The sequence below is a fragment of the Lepidochelys kempii genome, chromosome 1 (assembly GCF_965140265.1).
Source record: "Lepidochelys kempii isolate rLepKem1 chromosome 1, rLepKem1.hap2, whole genome shotgun sequence".
Classification (NCBI taxonomy): domain Eukaryota; kingdom Metazoa; phylum Chordata; order Testudines; family Cheloniidae; genus Lepidochelys; species Lepidochelys kempii.
In genome coordinates this window covers 79792396-79810592 of record NC_133256.1, presented here as the reverse complement: position 1 = coordinate 79810592, position 18197 = coordinate 79792396, and the positions used below count along the sequence as shown (strand labels likewise).

The following is an 18197-nucleotide window of genomic DNA, read 5'->3' as shown; positions in this document are numbered from 1 at the left end:
TTTATTTAGCTTCAAAATCTAATGCATAGTTTGGGTGAGCAAGTTCTGTAATCATTGTTTAAATAGGTTTCAGAGTAGCAGCCATGTTAGTCTGTATTCGCAAAAAGAAAAGGAGTACCTGTGGCACCTTAGAGACTAACAAATTTATTTGAGCATAAGCTTTCAAGTGAGCTACAGCTCACAAATAAATTTGGTCCAATAAATTTGTTAGTCTCTAAGGTGCCACAAATACTCCTTTTCTTATTGTTTAAATAGGTATCTTCATTTACCTCCTTATCTATCTTGTACCGCTTGTGCCTTTCCCAAGAGTGGAGAATCTATAATTACTGTACTTGAAGGAGCAGAAAGGTTACTTCCATTAACTGGAGTTCAATTATCTTGTCAGAACAGACCACATGTTCTACCATACATCCCAGTTCTATAGAGTTTGTATTGAATTCCAAGGGATGGAAAAAATAAGTGTGTGTGAGTCATGTATTTTTATATAATCTCAACCTGAACCCTATCATGTCTTGATGAGTCTGTGTGGTCCCACAATCGTCCACTTTCCAGAGGCCTTCAGGGTTAGCGTGTAGATGTACCCAGAGTTTAGTTCTGTACTGGTAAGCTATTCAAAACTCCAGTTATAGATGAGTAACCTTTCTTTCCTACAATTTAAAAGTACTCTTCTGAAGATAAATGGAATGGATGAGCCTTACATCCCAAATGTTGTATCACACACTTGAAAAGCGTATGTTCTTCAACCACAAGAAACAATCAGTGACAGATTAGAGTTATATATTAATTGGAAAAAATAAGTTTATAGATGACAAAAATGTCATAAATCTCATTGCATCCTCCAATCCACCGATTGTCAAAAGAGACACATGTGCTTTGTTTACCCTTCAGCAAACTATGTGGTACAGACCTGGCCAGTTTAGATATTCCAGGACAAAAAGATGAATGCACTAATGGATTTTTTAAATGTACCCAATTCATATGTCATACTGAATGTAACATCTAAAATGTTTTACTCTTGACGTTTTTAAGAGATAAAACATACTTATAAAAATGGGCTGAGAAAAAAGACTGACTTTCACAAAGTTGTTTACGTATAGGAGAGAGTGAGGCTTGTTAGCACGATTTGTTATAGCAAAGTACTTGATATATCAGCTATCAGAAAAACAATAATGACCCAGAAAGAATAGCTAGTCTAATATCCCCAACTGTCAGCTAAGGACATAATAAATCTCCTCCTTCAAGGAGTATGCCTGTGGGTGCTCCACTTTAGGTGTCTTGAAGCCCTGTGCTTGTAATCAGAAATTTTTAGTAACAGTGTCTGGTTGGGCTGCGCATATGCCGTAGCCATCTTGTGTCACTCCGAGCTATTACATAGTGGTGCACAGCCAACCATCCCCCAGTTCCTTCTCTACCACCTTTGGCTTGAGTCGGAGCAACAGCAGTACCCTCTCTTACCTCAGATAAGCTTAATAGTTCATAGTTGTTCCCAATAGTGATAGTTTAGTTGTCATTAAGTACCCTATCCCGTTGCCCTTTATATTTTATATTTTACTTTATCTTTTCTTCTAAAATATATATATGTTCCTTCTTTCTTTTACTCCTGCGTCCTCGGCAGGTACTCAGCTATTACCTTAAAAAGAAAGAGGAAAGAAATAAAAGCAGGGTTTATCCCTGTTCTTTCTCTAGAGGACTTTCTCTTTCAGGAATGCCCAGCTCACCTGGCTTTAAACACTGTCTGACTTGCAAACTCTCCATACCAGTTTTTGACAGCTACTCACAGTGTTGCTTTGGCGAGACATGCAATACCCAAAACTGTCCACACTGTAGAAAACTGACAGCCTGGACAAAGAAGGCCAGGGATCTCCAGTTGAAACTCCTTATGATGGAGAAATCCCTGAGACCAGCCTCATACCCCGAATCCAGGATGCCTCCTGACCAGCGGTCGTCAGCAGCAGCGTCTGACGGGATCTGCTTCAGCAATGGCTGCTAAGGAGCCTGCTCCTAGAAAGGCTACCAAAAAAGCAGCCAGTCACCCCCACTCCGAGAATTGTCTAAAAGAAAGCGATCTACAAATGAAAAAGATGCCCCAGTACTGACAGCACCGAGAGTGTCAGACCGCAAGACACCAGGAACACCTGGTACCAAGACTTCCCTAGGAGCTAACATCTTATGTGGGCAAGCTCTAATGGAGTTGCATGCAGCAAAGTCAAACCTCGCAGCGGGAATCTCCTCTACTGATACCAACGGTACCCCATCTAGACTGGGACCAAGCCTAGTAACCACTCCCTGTGGATCAGCCCCTCCTATCTCCAATGATGAGGATGAAGCAGTAATATACGCTCCTTGCCACTCCTCACCTAAACATGGACCTTATCACAAACATCTACAGACATGCAGGGCTGGTATGGTCAACCATGGGCACTGTCCCCTATACCATTCCCACCCAATTGGCCATACTGGGATCCGTGGGCAATGTATAGAGCCCCAAACCTCAGGCACCCTAACCCACCTAGGTCCAGAGCAACACGGGCCCCTTCACCAACTGTCCCAGCACCCTCACAGACACAAGAGGAAGAGACTGAGGAGCCTGGGGACACAGCTGAAGGTGACACTCTGCCGCCCACTCACATCTCATCTTCGTCACTGGATGAAATGATGATGCCACCACGCCCCCGCCCCACACACACACACACAGTCTATGGGGGATGATTTCAAATCTTTTCAAGACCTCTTCAAAAGGTTAGCTGAATCCCTGGACATTTTGCTCTCAAAACTACCAGAGACCCAACACAAGCTCACGGACATACTCTAGGCATCCCCAGTAGCAAAGAGAGCCCTGCCAATTAATGATATCATGGAGCCTGCAAAAATAATTTGGCAGACACCTGCTACAGCCTCTCCCTCATCTAAGAGGTCTGACAAAAAGTATTACATGCCAGCAAAAGGAGCTGAATTTTTATTCACCCATCCCGCACCAAACTCTCTCGTGGTAGATGCAGTCAACCAAAGGGGAAAACAACACCAGTCCATACAGACTGGAAAAGGCTAGACCTCTTCAAACAGAAAGTCGTCTACTCTGCCACACTCCAGTTCCGCATAGCCAATTATGCAGCCCTACTGGCAAAATACACACACAATCTGTTTGTGAAAATGTCAGAATTTATTGAATGTTTACCTGAGGACAGAAAAAGCAATACAAGGCAAACATTTCTGAAGGGTCTCTCATTGCTAGGATGGCCCTACAGGCCTCTCTTGACTCTGCAGACACTGTACCATGGTCTATCACTACCTCCGTGGTCATGTGCTGTACCTCCTGGCTCCATCTTTCTGGTTTCCCAAGGGAGGTCCAACAACTGTTGAGGACTTACCCTTTGAAGGGCAAGAATTATTCGCTGACAAAAAACGATGATTTTCCTCACACCTTAAAGGACTCAAGGGCAACCTTAAATACCTTGGGCATATAAAATAGAAATATCTGCAAATAAAAAGAAACAGAGCATGTTTTACATCCAGAGATTCCAGTCTACACTATACTCCCAGTCACAAAGACAGTACAATCAACAGTGTAAACAAAAACAAAACAGAAGTTGGCAGAACCAAGATGAATCTTCGACATCTCAACCATCCACCTCCAGACAATCATTTTGAATGTATAGTTGAGGGCACGAGACCTCCACACTCTGATTTCTGAATGAGATACGGCCCCCCGCCCATTCGGAAACTGTCACCATGCTACGCAGTCTGGAACACCATCACAGCAGATCATATGGGTTCTAGAGATTATCCAGAAGGGCTACTCCATCCCCTTTATTTCTAGCCCACCTAACCATCCCTCCTTCCCCATCCCTCTTCAGGGACCCTTCTCATGAGCACCTGTTAGAATAGTAAATAAATCACTTCATACCATTAGGTGCCGTGGAACCCGTACTATCCACACACAGGGAGAGGTTTTTATTCCCGTTACTTTCTAACTCAGAAAAAAAATGGCAGGTGGAGACCCATCCTGATTTTACAAAAACGTAGTGAATTTGTGAGAACGCAACGTTTCAAAATGGTGACTCTTAACCACAATAATTCTGGCATTAGAGAAAGGAGATTGACTGTCAGCCCTCAACCTCCAGGACACTTATTGTCATATTACCATTCACTTGTGACACAGAGGATTCCTGAGATTCACCCTAGGGAAACAGCATTTCCAATACAGAGTACTAACCTTCGGCCTGTCCACTGCCCCAAGAGTTTTTTTTTTCAAGGTTCTTGCTGTCGTTCCAGCTCACCTCCGCAGACAAGGAGTGATGATATTTCCAAACTTAGACGATAGCCTGATAAGGGCACCAACGCAGCAAGGAGCAATAAACGCCACGCAGACTGATAACCTGGTTCACGGACTAGGGTTGCAAATAAATGTTCAAAAATCCAAACTGGTTCCTGTCCAAAAGTTGGAATTCATAGGGGCCTACCTTGATTGTGTCTCAGCAATAGCAGTGTTACCCCAACAATGCTTCCTCACTCTAGTCAACCTAATTTCAATGGTGATGAACAGCCCACAGGCATCTGCCAGAACATGCTTCCAACTCTTGGGGCACATTTTGGCAACAACATTTGTTGTAAAATATGCCAGACTCCACATGAGATGCTTACAGGCCTAGCTTCGAGCAGCGTATATACCGCACAGACACTCTATCGACAGGTGCCTCACAATGCCATGCAGGGTAAAAGACTCACTTACATGGTGGTCACAACTATACAATGTCTGCTCAGGAGTCCCTTTCTAGTAAAAAGCTCCAACCATGATAATCACAACAGATGCTTCCCTAGTTGGTTGGGGGGCACATCTTCACGACAATACGATCCAAGGCTGCTGGTCCCCAGTGGAGTCCAACCTGCACATAAATTTATTGGAGCTAAGGGCTGTCTGAAATGCATGCGAGCACTTTCTCTCTTTAATCAAGAACAATGCCATCAAGATCCGTAAGGACAATATAGCATGCATGTTCTATATAAATTGCCAAGGGGGAGCAAGATCATACCCCCTATGTACAGAGGCAGTACATCTCTGGAATTGGTCCAGCACCAACCACATAGAGATATCAGCATCCTATCTGCCGAGATGTCAGAATACGACTGCAGATCAACTAAGCAGGGATTTTTCACAAACCCACAGGTGGGAAATGGATCCCAGAATTCTCAAAACTATATTCAAACTGAGAGGGTTCCCCACCATAGATCTATTTGCAATGCCAGAATGCCAAGTGTTCACAATATTGCTCCCAGACCGGATTGGGACACCACTCCCTAGGCGATGATCTCCCCCTAAAATGGGAGGCACCACTCATTTGCGTTTCCCCCAACTCCATTCTTAAGCCGAGTCTTTCACAAGATCAGGCAGGACAAATCCAGGGTCATTCCCGTTGCACCCACATGGCCCAGACAAACGTAGTTCCCATACCGGCATCAGATGACAGTGAAACTGCCTCAAGACCTTCCCTTAATACCTCACCTATCACAAGATGTGGGACACGTCTGTCTCCCCAACCTTGCAGTACTGCATCTCAAGGCCTGTTACTCCATGGCTGACGGGTTGAGAAGGACTGTTCTGAAGAAGTGAAAGATATACTACTGAACAGTCAGAGACTAAGTACAAGAAAGACATATCCATAAATGGAAACGATTCTGCACTTGGTGCCAGGACAAACAGATCTGTCCACAGTCAGCCCTACTGCCAAGAATCCTTGACTACATACTGGGCCTTAAAAAATTGGGGCTCTCCACATGCTCCATCAGAGTACACTCAGCTGCCATCACCTCATTCCATGACAAGATAGACAGTCACCATATTTGCTCACCTGATGATTAAACGCTTCCTTAAAGGCATAAAGAAAACTTATACCACACTAAGAAACCCTACACCCATGTGGGACTTCAGCCTTATTTAATGCAGTCTCATGGGAAAACCGTTTGAACCCCTTGCAACTTACTCCTTGTTGCACTTCTCAATGAAGGTGGCTTTTCTCATTGCCCTCATGTCCACAAGACAATGGGAGAATTAGGTGTCCTAATGGCACACCCACTTTATACAACATTCTGTAAGGATAAAGTAATCCTACGACCGCACCCTAAATTCATACCCAAGGTCACCTCCCCTTTTCATTTAAATCAGCCTATTTACGTAACTGTATTTTGCCCGAAGCCACGTGCTGACGGGAGGAAGGCCTCACTCCAGACGCTAGATGTTCACAGAGCATTAGCTTTCTACATAGAAAGAACAAAAGCATTTAGAAAATCACTTAGATTATTCGTTTCCATAAAAGAATGCTCAAGGAGCCAAATCATCTCAAAACAGAGGCTATTCAAATGGATATCTGGATGTATATTTGTGCTACCAAAACAACTATCTGCAACCCCCATCGGGAGTTTGCATACATTCCAACAGATGGTTACCAGCATCTGTAGCCTTTCTCAGTACCTATCATTGACATTTGCAAAGCTGCTACCTGGTCATCAGCCCATACTTTCGCTAAACACTATGCTCTAGAACAACAGTCAACAGCAAATGCTTAGTTTGGACTATTCATCATCAACAGACCAACTTCAAAGCCCCTTCTCTCCACTGACAGCCCCTGCTCAATAGACACCTAAAGTGAAGCACCCACAGGGACACTCCTTGAAGAAGAAGAAGAGAACGTTACTCACCTTGTGCAGTAACAGAGGTTTTTCTAGATGGTTGTCCCCTGTGGGTGCTCCACTGCCTTCCCTCCTCCCCTCCACTTCGGAGTTTCATGCCGATTCTCTGAGGTGGAGAAGGAACTGGGGGACGGTTAGCTGCACACAGCTATATAACTGCTTGGAGCAGCACAAGACGGCTATGGCACGTGTGCCGACCAACTGGGCACTGCTACTGCAAATCTCCAATTACAAACACAGGGTGCCAAAGCACCTACAGTGGAGCACCCACAGGGACAGCCATCTCATGAAGAACCTCAGTTACTGCACAAGGTGAGTAACCTTCTCATTCGTTGAAAATATGTGCCAAACAAAGATAATGGATCTTATTTCTAAAGAGTTTCTTTGGCATTCTAAAAATGTACACATTTTTAAATAGTATTTTTTTTCCCCGAAGCAGACATGGAGGGAGTAGTTTTATTTTTTACAAAAATTACTAGTTGACCTAACTTTCTTTTGTTGATATTTATATATACAGAAAAAGTATAATACAACTCTTGACCTAGAATTCATTGTTCTGAAGATGGGCATTTTGAATTTGTGAATTCTGCACTAAACTTGTCAGTTGTCTTTAGTGTAGTGTGGGATGGGGTAGTAGTTGCAGAAGTAGTGATTCTTAAGGTTTTTGAGTGCCATATTGTTGTAACACTGAAATAAAAATGGTTACACAGATGATTGTTTAGATATAGGTGCTTCAGTTCCAGCTCTTCTTTCATAGTAATTTTGATTTCTCATTTTTAAAACAAAAATATAGTATTAAAAAGAGAGAGAAAATAAGGAAAATATTTAATTTTGGTGGTGTTGGATCTTGTAGGAATCATTAGATTCTCTAGTCTTTTTCTCCCTTTAAAAAATTAGAGAATTTATTTTAAAAATCTAAAAAACTTCAGTTTTAAAGTGAGTTGTTCATTTGTTTCCAGTTTGTTAAAATTATTTTTCCACTAGTGCTTCTATAGTACTGTCAAAAGTGATATGGGATGTCAGAAACTGTATTTAAATAAAGGAACACTGTTAGGGTATGGTAGATAATAGGGGCCAAAATTATTGCTGCTAACATCTCAAGATTTGACCTTAAATGATTTAACCTACCTTTTTTATTGTATGCACCTTATGTTTGCAACATACATCTAATTCTTTCTTTTCCTTTTTCCAAACAAAGGCTTTCTTCAAAAAAAAAAAAAAAATCACAACTTTCCTAAGATACCCTCCAACAGCCAATCCAATGTGCACACAGAGTTTTCTTAAGGAAACAAATTTCAGTTTAAAATCAAAACATGGTTGTAAATAGTGGGGAGCATTTTTTAGCTGTGAAAAATGCCTTGACAGTGTTCTTTTAAGTTTTAAAAGCAAGCAAGTACTTTCCTAAACTTGTCTCTCACACACACACAAAATATGCCTGCCAATGCTTAATTATATTTTATCTTAACCCTTTTATTATCTTAACCCTCCCATCTGGCGATACTCATCTGAGAGTTTTGTTTGCACTTGTGTGTATTTCTGTGAATGGTAGCTGATTTTTTTGTTTGGCTGCTTTTGTTTGTTTTTAGCAAGATATAGGTGATTTGAGATGCATTTTGGAATGCATCCCTTCCAATGAGTCCCTTCCAACCCTGATATTCTGTGATTCTATGTTTTAAATAACAAGGGTAAAGAAGTCATGATTCTTACAAACCTTGTTCATATTTTTCAGTATTTGCATCACCATTCATGGGGTGAGGCCTCTACATTTAGCCATGTGTGTTTTATAGTTCTAAGGGATTTTTTCTCCAATTGTGTAAAAGTTTGTGCCGTATCTTAGAGTTTTGGAATCAAAACGAATTATGTCAGAGATTAGTGCGGTCTTTATCAATTATCTTCATCTAAACTTCATTCAGAAGCATTTACTCTGCCTTTGTGGAGGATGAAAAATAACAGGTTGTAGTTTTGACTGTTTTGCCCACTACAGGTGACCAACTGAGTACCATACTGAATTCCATTCAGTCACGGCCTAATCTCCCAGCTTCTTCCATCTTTGATCAAGCTGCAAAACCTCCCTCTTCCCTAGTCCACAGTCCATTTGTGTTCGGACAGCCCCTTTCCTTCCAGCAGCCTCAGCTTCAGAGTAAGTCTGTCAGCCTTACCTGCCTCATCAGTCCATTTCTGAAGCTTTGTCATTGCTATAAGTCTTAGTTGCTTACCAGCTACTAATCATCCATCAGTGCATCTGTCTAGTTTTATTCTTTTGAATTAATTTTTTATTATTCAGAAACATGAGTTAATGCTCCCAGAGAAGCATACTTGTGCTATTTTTATTTCAGTATTAAAATTACTGTATTGATTTGTATATATGTTCTGCAGTGTAGGTAGTATACTTACGAAAGTGTGTTTCTAATATAGTGTATTGCGGTAGGATAATAATTAAGGTCAATATTGCATACAATGCAAAATATTGTAATTCCTGTAACATTTAAAGAAATTTTGATTACAGATAGATAAACAGTAGATAAATATTTCAGTTTTCTATTTTAAAATGTTTGTTGCCTCCTACATTCCTTACATTGTCATAATTTTTCGTTAACACACTTGAAACTTGGAATTGGGACAACTTAATTCAATAATTAGAAACATTAATAAGAAAAGCATTTCTGTCTAGCATAGGTAGCCACTGGCGTGCTCGTGACCATTGGCACCAAAAAGTTGTTAAACATTAACTGCTGATGGGATGAAGAAGAAACTGTTAAACTTTTTCTCAAGTTAGAGGTCATTAAGAATGGCAGATTTGATCACGCTGGAGAGGTATTTCTCTTTATCCACAGAACAAGTATAGTACAGGTAGCAGTAATACAAGCCTCCCACACACACTGTCCTTCAGAGGTGCCTTATTATTTTCTTGTAGAAACCATTTCAGTCAGTTCAGTCTCTGCCTCTTCATTCATTGGCGTCCTCACTGAGAATAAATCAAGAATGTGAATTGTGATAGTGGTCTGTAATATGTATACTTATACAGTGAGAACTAGACTGAGCTCTCCAGTTCATTTCACAAACCCTTCACCAAAAAGCCTTCAAGAACAATAACTTTTTGATTATACCAGAGTCAAAAGAATGACCTGGAAGTGAAATACTAAGCCATTTAGACATCCTCTGAGCCATCCAATATCAGGGAGGAATTTAACTATAAAATTGGCAATTTTGTAATTGAATAAAACTTTTCTCTATCATTTTGAAAATATTTTTCTTTAATGGAAATGAGCCTCCCTTCTGTCTTACTGATACATACCTTTCTTTAATTAGTCTGTCCCCGTGTATGGTAAATTAAATCACATTATTTTAAAATAAGGGTGATTTCTATTGCCTGAATCCTGTGAGTCTCTGCAAACAGGTGCACTGCTGCATCAGCATAAAGCCCTGTTGAAGTCACTGGACTGCCACAGTGACACAGTGAATTGGAGGACTTGGGGCATCATTCTAAAACTGTCTGTCTATACAAACTGTTACTTAAAAACACTTTTTAGAAAGGTTGAATTTTCTATTGGATTACGTTTTCCTGAGTAAGTTGCCTTTTTTTTTTCCCCGTCACATCTTTCATCATGGGGAGCTAGACCACAATCATCTCTTCATTTTTGTCACTCTTCATTTCTACCATGACTCTTTTTTTCCTCCCATCCCCCAATCAGTGGAAAGAAATTTAAACTTTTCTTTAAAAAAAAAAAAGACCACTAGGGTGGTGGTTTGCTTTTTTAACACATTTGTCAAATTGCATTTAAAAATTATCCATTGACCCTTTTCTAATGAGATCATCTAATATTCCAGTTATCTCTGAATAAGGGTGGGTAGAGTATCTACTGTTTCTTTTTCAAATTATATCATCCCCCATAGTTCTGGGATGATATTTCAGCTGTCATACTCTTTTCTTCTTTGAATGGGCCATGTCTTCTGATCCACCTTGTTATGTCAAGACTCCTCTATTGACTAGACAGGAAGCAGCTAGACCTGTGCATTTCTATGAACTTCATGCCTGTCACCATCTTTCTGCTGTGTGTGCTTGCCACTACATGGCAGAAAAGGGATCCCATTTCCATGTCAGACAAACTTCTTAATTCCCAAGTGGGATTGTCCTATTTCCCCTCTCTCCAAATTTTCTTTACTACTTTAACTCGCCACTTTTCTAATAAACTGTCTTCTACTTCTTTCCCCTTCTGTCCACCATTATTCACACCCAGTAAAGTATTGTCCCTTTCTCTGCGAACACAGGACAATAGCTTCAAGATGGCAGACTGCAAGACGGAAGACTTATGAAGTATGTCTATCAAGGAATCCTCTTCTCTAGTGGGTATAGGAGTCAGTATTTTCTTTAATCTACTTAAATATTTATAGTGCAGTTATCTCTGAACCACCTTGTTCTCACAGTGGTTCTTCCCAATTTGAAAATTTTGACTGATCATAATGGGAAATTGGGCTGCCTTCACCTTTACTACACTGGCCCCCACAAATCCCCATAAAGCGTAGTGAGGCTATGCCAGCGGCACTTTGGACCAGCAACTGCATAAAAGAACACCAAAACCATCCTCAAGAAATCAAAAAGAATGTCTGAGAGAATGTCTCCCTTCTCAGTCACCATGATATACAGGAAATCTTGTATATCAAAATACTATAAACAGTGTAAAGAGGAAAAAACCTCAAAAGTTAAACCAAACATTTCAGATTGCTTCTCACTAGAGGAATAGGATTTGTCAGCATCTGAACATTCAGAGGCACCCCCGCAGGGCAGGCTTCTATCAGTACTTTGAAACTACAGTGAAGCCTATTCGTTTGTTCAAACGTCCTTAGCATTATACAGGGGAAAAAAACACTGCTCCCACTTAAGATCAAATGAGTCTAGGGATTGTTAACAAAATTACAATTGCATTATCCTTCATAACAGGAACCAGTATTGATTAAAAAAGATAATCCTCATAGATGGCATCCAATACCGTCACAAGGAAATATCTGTCTCTATCTGTAAAGCAGACCAACAAGAAGAGAATCTGATAGCACTAGCCTGCACAAAGTGGTGTGACACACAATTTTGAAAAGTAAAAGCTGTCATGCCCTTCTTTCCACTTTAGCAGTAGAGGAGAGTTAAGATAGTTCAGTATGTATCAAAGTTCCTTTCTTTCCTGAGGATATTCCAAAATCAGTAGACTAGGAAATCAACAGTGAGAGGTGTGGAAATAGGAGTTTCAGGGGTTGAAAGTCCCACCACGACCCTGTTTACCCTTCCTTCAGGTCCAAGCCATCACATTGGCTACTAGGGATAGATTGAGAATCCCTTCTTATTGGTGGAGTCTTCTCATTTCAGCATAATTTAGGAGATCTTTCTATATAGGCAAATGATCCTTTGTGTGCTCATCAAGAGGGAATTCAGTTGAGCTGGAGAAATTCCTGGGAAATCACATAGTTCAGTCATAAATAGCAAAAATATTTCAGATACTGGACAAGACATACAGAATAATATGTTGTTGAAATAAATTTGGAGTAATGAGGATACTGGTATGGAAGTTACTAGATTGCAGGCCCTAGTTCTCATGGGAGACTTCAATCACCCTGATATCTGCTGAGAGAGCAATACAGAGGTGCACAGACAATCCAGGAAGTTTTTGGAAAGCGTAGGGGACAATTTCCTGGTGCAAGTGCTGGAGGAACCAACTAGGGGCAGAGCTCTTCTTGACCTGCTGCTCACAAACCGGGAAGAATTTGTAGGTTAAGCAAAAGTGGATGGGAACCTGGGAGGCAGTGACCATGAGATGGTCAAGTTCAGGATCCTGACACAAGGAAGAAAGGAGAGCAGCAGAATACGAACCCTGGACTTCAGAAAAGCAGGCTTTGACAACCTCAGGGAACTAATGGGCAGGATCCCCTGGGAGAATAACATGAGGGGGAAAGGAGTCCAGGAGAGCTGGCTGTATTTTAAAGAATCCTTATTGAGGTTACAGCGACAAACCATCCCGATGTGTAGAAAGATTAGTAAATATGGCAGGCGACCAGCTTGGTTTAACAGTGAAATCCTTGCTGATCTTAAACACAAAAAACAAGCTCAGAAGAAGTGGAAGACTGGACAGATGACCAGGGAGGAATATAAAAATATTGCTCAGGCATGCAGGACTGAAATCAGGAAGGCCAAATCACACTTGGAGTTGCAGCTAGCAAGAGATGTTAAGAGTAACAAGAAGGGTTTCTTCAGGTATGTTAGCAACAAGAAGAAAGTCAAGGAAAGTGTGGAGGCACTGAATAAGGGAAGCAACCTAGTGGCAGAGGATGTGGAAAAAGCTAATGTACTCAATGCTTTTTTTGCCTCTGTCTTCACGAACAAGGTCAGCTCCTAGACTACTGCACTGGGCAGCACAGCATGGGGAGAAGGTGACCAGCCCTCAGTGGAGAAAGAAGTGGTTTGGGACTATTTAAAAAAGCTGGACTAGCACAAGTCCATGGGGCCGGATGCACTGCACCTGAGAGTGCTAAAGGAGTTGGCGGATGTGATTGCAGAGCCATTGGCCATCATCTTTGAAAACTCATGACAATCGGGGAAGATCCCAGACAACTGGAAAAAGGCTAATGTAGTGCCCATCTTTAAAAAAGGGAAGGAGGAGGATCTGGGAAACTGCAGGCCAGTCAGCCTCACTTCAGTCCCTGGCAAAATCATGGAGCAGGTCCTCAAAGCATCAATCCTGAAGCACTTAGAGGAGAGGAAAGTGATCAGGAACAGTCAGCATGGATTCAACAAGGGCAAGTCATGCCTGACTAATCTAATTGCCTTCTATGATGAGATAACTGGCTCTGTGGATATGGGGAAAGCAATGGACTTGTTATTCCTTGACTTTAGCAAAGCTTATGACACTGTCTCCCACAGTATTCTTGCCAGCAAGTTAAAGATGTATGGGCTGGATGAATGGACTATAAGGTGGATAGAAAGCTGGCTAAATTGTCGGGCTCAACGAGTAGTGATCAATGGCTCCATGTCTAGTTGGCAGCCGGTATCAAGCGGAGTGCCCCAAGGGTCAGTCCTGAGGCTGGTTTTGTTCAATATCTTCATTAATGATCTGGAGGATGGTGTGGATTGCACCCTCAGCAAGTTTGCAGATGATACTAAACTGGGGGGAGAGGTAAATACGCTGGAGGGTAGGGATAGGATACAGAGGGCCCTAGACAAATTAGAGGATTGGGCCAAAAGAAATCTGATGAGGTTCAACAAGGACCAGTGCAGGGTCCTGCACTTAGGACGGAAGAATCCAATGCACCACTACAGACTAGGGACCGAATGGCTAGGGAGCAGTTCTGCGGAAAAGGACCTAGGGGTTACAGTGGAAGAGAAGCTGGATATGAGTCAGCAGTGTGCCCTTGTTGCCAAGAAGGCCAATGGCATTTTGGGATGTATATGTAGGGGCATAGCCAGCAGATCGAGGGACGTGATCGTCCCCCTCTATTCGACATTGGTGAGGTCTCATCTGGAGTGCTGTGTCCAGTTTTGGGCCCCACACTACAAGAAGGATGTGGAAAAATTGGAAAGCATCCAGCAGAGGACAACAAAAATGATTAGGGGACTGGAACACACGACTTATGAGAAAAGGCTGAGGGAACTGGGATTGTTTAGTCTGCGGAAGAGAAGAATGAGGGGGGATTTGATAGCTGCTTTCAACTGCCTGAAAGGGGGTTCCAAAGAGGGTGGATCTAGACTGTTCTCAGTGGTAGCAGATGACAGAACGAGGAGTAGAGTTCTCAAGTTGCAGTGGGGGAGGTTTAGGTTGGATATTAGGAAAAACTTTTTCACTAGGAGGGTGGTGAAGCACTGGGATGCATTACCTAGGGAAGTGGTGGAATCTCCTTCCTTTGAAGTTTTTAAGGTCAGGCTTGACAAAGACCTGGCTGTGATGATTTAGTTGGGGATTGATCCTGCTTTGAGCAGGGTGTTAGACTAGATGACCTCCTGAGGTCCCTTCCAACCCTGATATTCTATGATTCTATGATACCACTGGTCCTTAAGACCTTCAAGTGCACAAAAGATGCAGATGATTCCAGGTGCAGTTCTCCTCAACACAGAAGGTCCATTCTACTGGCAGGATTGTCTCCCCTCCACTGATCTTAAAGGCAAACCTGAAGAAACCACTTAGATACATACAGATAATTCCCGATGTTTGCACCTCTCCTAATATCAATTTAAAGCTCTCCTGTGCAGCCTCATGACCATCTTGTGAATATTTACCAAAGTCCTGGGCACAGTTATTGCTAATCTTAATAGCAAAGGAATACCTTTATATCTGTTCTAAGGTGGCATCCACATTTAGGATGTGGATTTCTGTAGTACGCTACTGTCATAAATATAAAGGGAAGGCTAACCACCTGATTTAAATGTAAAGGGTTAAGAAGCTAAAGATAACCTCGCTGGCACCTGACCAAAATGACCAATGAGGAGACGAGATACTTTCAAAGCTGGAAGGGGGGAACAAAGGGTTCTCTCTGTCTGTGTGTGTTGCTTTTGCCGGGACCAGAGCAGGAATGCAGGTCAGAACTCCTGAAAAAAGTCAGTAAGCAATCTAGTTAGGTATGCGTTAGATTCTGTTTTGTTTAAATGGCTGATAAAATAAGTTGTGCTGAATGGAATGGATATTCCTGTTTTTGTGTCTTTTTGTAACTTAAGATTTAGCCTAGAAGGATTCTGTATGTTTTGAATCTGATTACTCTGTAAGGTATTTACCATTCTGATTGTACAGAAGTGATTCTTTTACTTTTTCTTTAATTAAAATTCTTCTTTTAAGAACCTGATTGCTTATTCCTTGTTCTTAAGATCCAAGGGTCTGGGTCTGTGTTCACCTATGCAAATTGGTGAGGATTTTTATCGAGCCTTCCCCAGGAAAGTGGGTGTAGGGCTTGGGGGGAAAGACGTTTCCAAGTGGGCTCTTTCCTGGTTATATTTGTTAGACGGTTGGTGTTGGCAGCAATAAAGTCCAGGGACAAAAGGTAAAATAGTTTGTACCTTGGGAAAGTTTTAACGTAAGCTGGTAAAAATAAGCTTAGGGGGGTTTTCATGCAGGTCCCCTCATCTGTACCCTAGAGTTCAGAGTGGGGAAGGAACCTTGGCAGCTACAGACCATGGAAACCACACTGAGAGCTCTGCAGAAAATAGGTCTTTCATGAACATCCAAAATAATAAATTGTCTCTTAGCTATCTTTTCCATATGGGGAGTGATCATAAACGGGTCAGAAGACATCACATCTCTGACAGCAGATACAAGAGACAACAGACATTTATAGCCTTAAGGAATTACAAAGTCTCGTTAGCATTGTAGCTAGTCATGTTAAATTGCTGTTGTGGGCAAGATGATAAATAAGATCCCTCCTCATATATCAGCCTCTCCAAATGTGCAAAACACACAACCAGAATGGCAGAGTATTGCTAGGTGTTGAGAAAATTTAGGACTTCCTACACTGATGTACTTCCCAGGAATTATTCAATCAGATAAAAAAAGAGAACTAACAACCAATACCAGCATTGAGTGGAAGGTAGATTCTGCTTTACAATAGGCCAAAAGATTGCCATCAGTGAAGAAAAATAATGCTCTTTAAACTTACTTGAATTTCAAGTGATCCAGTTGACCTTCTACAACCACAGTCCTTGCTGGAGGATCAGTATATCCTTGTGATGTCGTCATCACCACAGTGGCCTACATCAACAGGCAATGTGCCAAAAAGACATCCAAGGATTTAATGAGGTGGCAGTACTTCTGTTCTAATGGGCAGAGGAAGGTGTGATATCCGTTGAAGTGATGCACTTAGAGCATGCTAAATGACACCTAGTTAAATCATAAGAGACTTTCCTTATGTAGTTGAAGTGTCCTTGCAACCGTCTGCTGAATAACATTCTCCCTTCATCGTGCCTGGAATGGCAGACAACCACAAGGCGGAAGTGTTCTAGGAGAAAAGGCCAGAGAACAGGGACATCAGATGCTCTATAATTGGACAGGTCAGAGGATCTGCTATATATCTTATCTTCCATAACACTTCCAAAGAGTCAAGGTGGGAGAGCCAGGGTCTTTCTGGTTCCATCTGCATCAGACACATTGGTGCTTCCATCTCATACTGTAAATGACTTGCCCTTTAACATAACTAGACCTGCTTCCTCAAGGAACAGTCAACCACAGCAATCAAATTAAACTTGAATCTAGCACTGTGATTGTTGAACAGAATGAGACGAGTGTCTATTCTAAAAAAAGTCATCAGTTCCTTACTTGCTGCTCAACTGGATCCTTTTTAAAAGATCTACTTAACCAACTGATACAGATAAGTGGAGTGGGCTAAATGGTAATCTATACAGTTGATCTTTCAGTTCCTTTAGCACCTTATGCGTTTACACTTCGATTTTACGATGAATCCTGTCCTGGCTGGTGGAGTGGCCACTGATAGACCAGTCACATGTACCACAATTTCCCAAAGCAGCAGCAAAGAGAGAGCTTCCCTAAAGTTTTAGTGCCTGATTTGGAGTCCCAGTTTAGTGCAACCCTTCAAACCATTTTGCTCAGTTGCCCTGATTTTGTATTATTTAATCTGATGGAGTCCAGAGTCCACAGTTGGGTTTGGATCCCTATTCTGCAAGATGCACAGATACATAGGAAGACATGGCCCCTCCCCCAAAGAGGAGTGTACAGTCTAATTTAAGACAAGATGCACCAGTGGTGAGTGAAACAGAAAAGACTTGGATATATTATAAAAGTTACCTTCAGAAATTAAGAATTGTATGCAAGTAATTTTCTCACTTGAGAACTTCCTCAGTTTTTGGAAGCGTGTATTGATTTGTTTGCACTCAGTTCACCTAAAGGTCTGTCTCAGTATACTGTCTGGCAGCTTTTAAAGCTACATTCATATAGTCATTCATTCAAGACTCAAGGAAAATATCTCATTTATTTTACAAGAAATTTAAAGCTTTTGAAATTAAGCATTTCTTCTGTCAACAATTTAATTAATAACTTTTTTGTTAGCGCAACTGTGTCCATTAAGATATCAAATTGTCATTTTTTCAGAGAACTGGGTTTTCAGTTTAACATCCAGAATTAAATAACACATTTGAGATTTTTAGAATCCTGACAGATTGAGACAGAGAAATCCTATTAAAATCTAACTTGCTTAGTCTTTAAAAAATCCCAGTCTACAACGCCAATATAGGATATGTTCTAGCCAACCTGTGTTAGGGCTAAAATGACTCTCACTCTCATCAAGATATTGTAGTATACAATGCAATAAATATTTATCACCTAATTTCATTATGAAACATGGTGTCCACCAGCTCTGTGCCTTTGATTATTCTCATGGAAACTCTCTCTCTCTTTCCATCTCTTTCTATTTGAAACCGCCAAAATCCATGTATTCAGAATGAGTAATAACTGTGTGTTTGCATGTGTATTTTCATCCAAGGATTCAAAATTCCTTACAGATAATTAAGCCTCACAACTCCTCTATGTTAAATATCA

At 41.3% G+C, this 18197-nt stretch overlaps 1 protein-coding gene across 14 annotated transcripts in view; it reads left to right on the top strand.

Moving 5' to 3' along the window:
- Positions 1-18197, top strand: part of MYCBP2 (MYC binding protein 2) — a 414953-nt gene that overhangs the window by 313133 nt on the left and 83623 nt on the right. For 11 of the 14 annotated variants that reach the window (XM_073347199.1, XM_073347148.1, XM_073347171.1 and 8 more), the window contains one exon: positions 8669-8824. The exons of the other annotated variants lie outside the window; for them this stretch is intronic. In XM_073347199.1, the coding sequence (XP_073203300.1) occupies positions 8669-8824 (156 nt within the window). The remainder of the gene's footprint in view (positions 1-8668; positions 8825-18197) is intronic. 14 annotated transcript variants of the gene reach the window in all.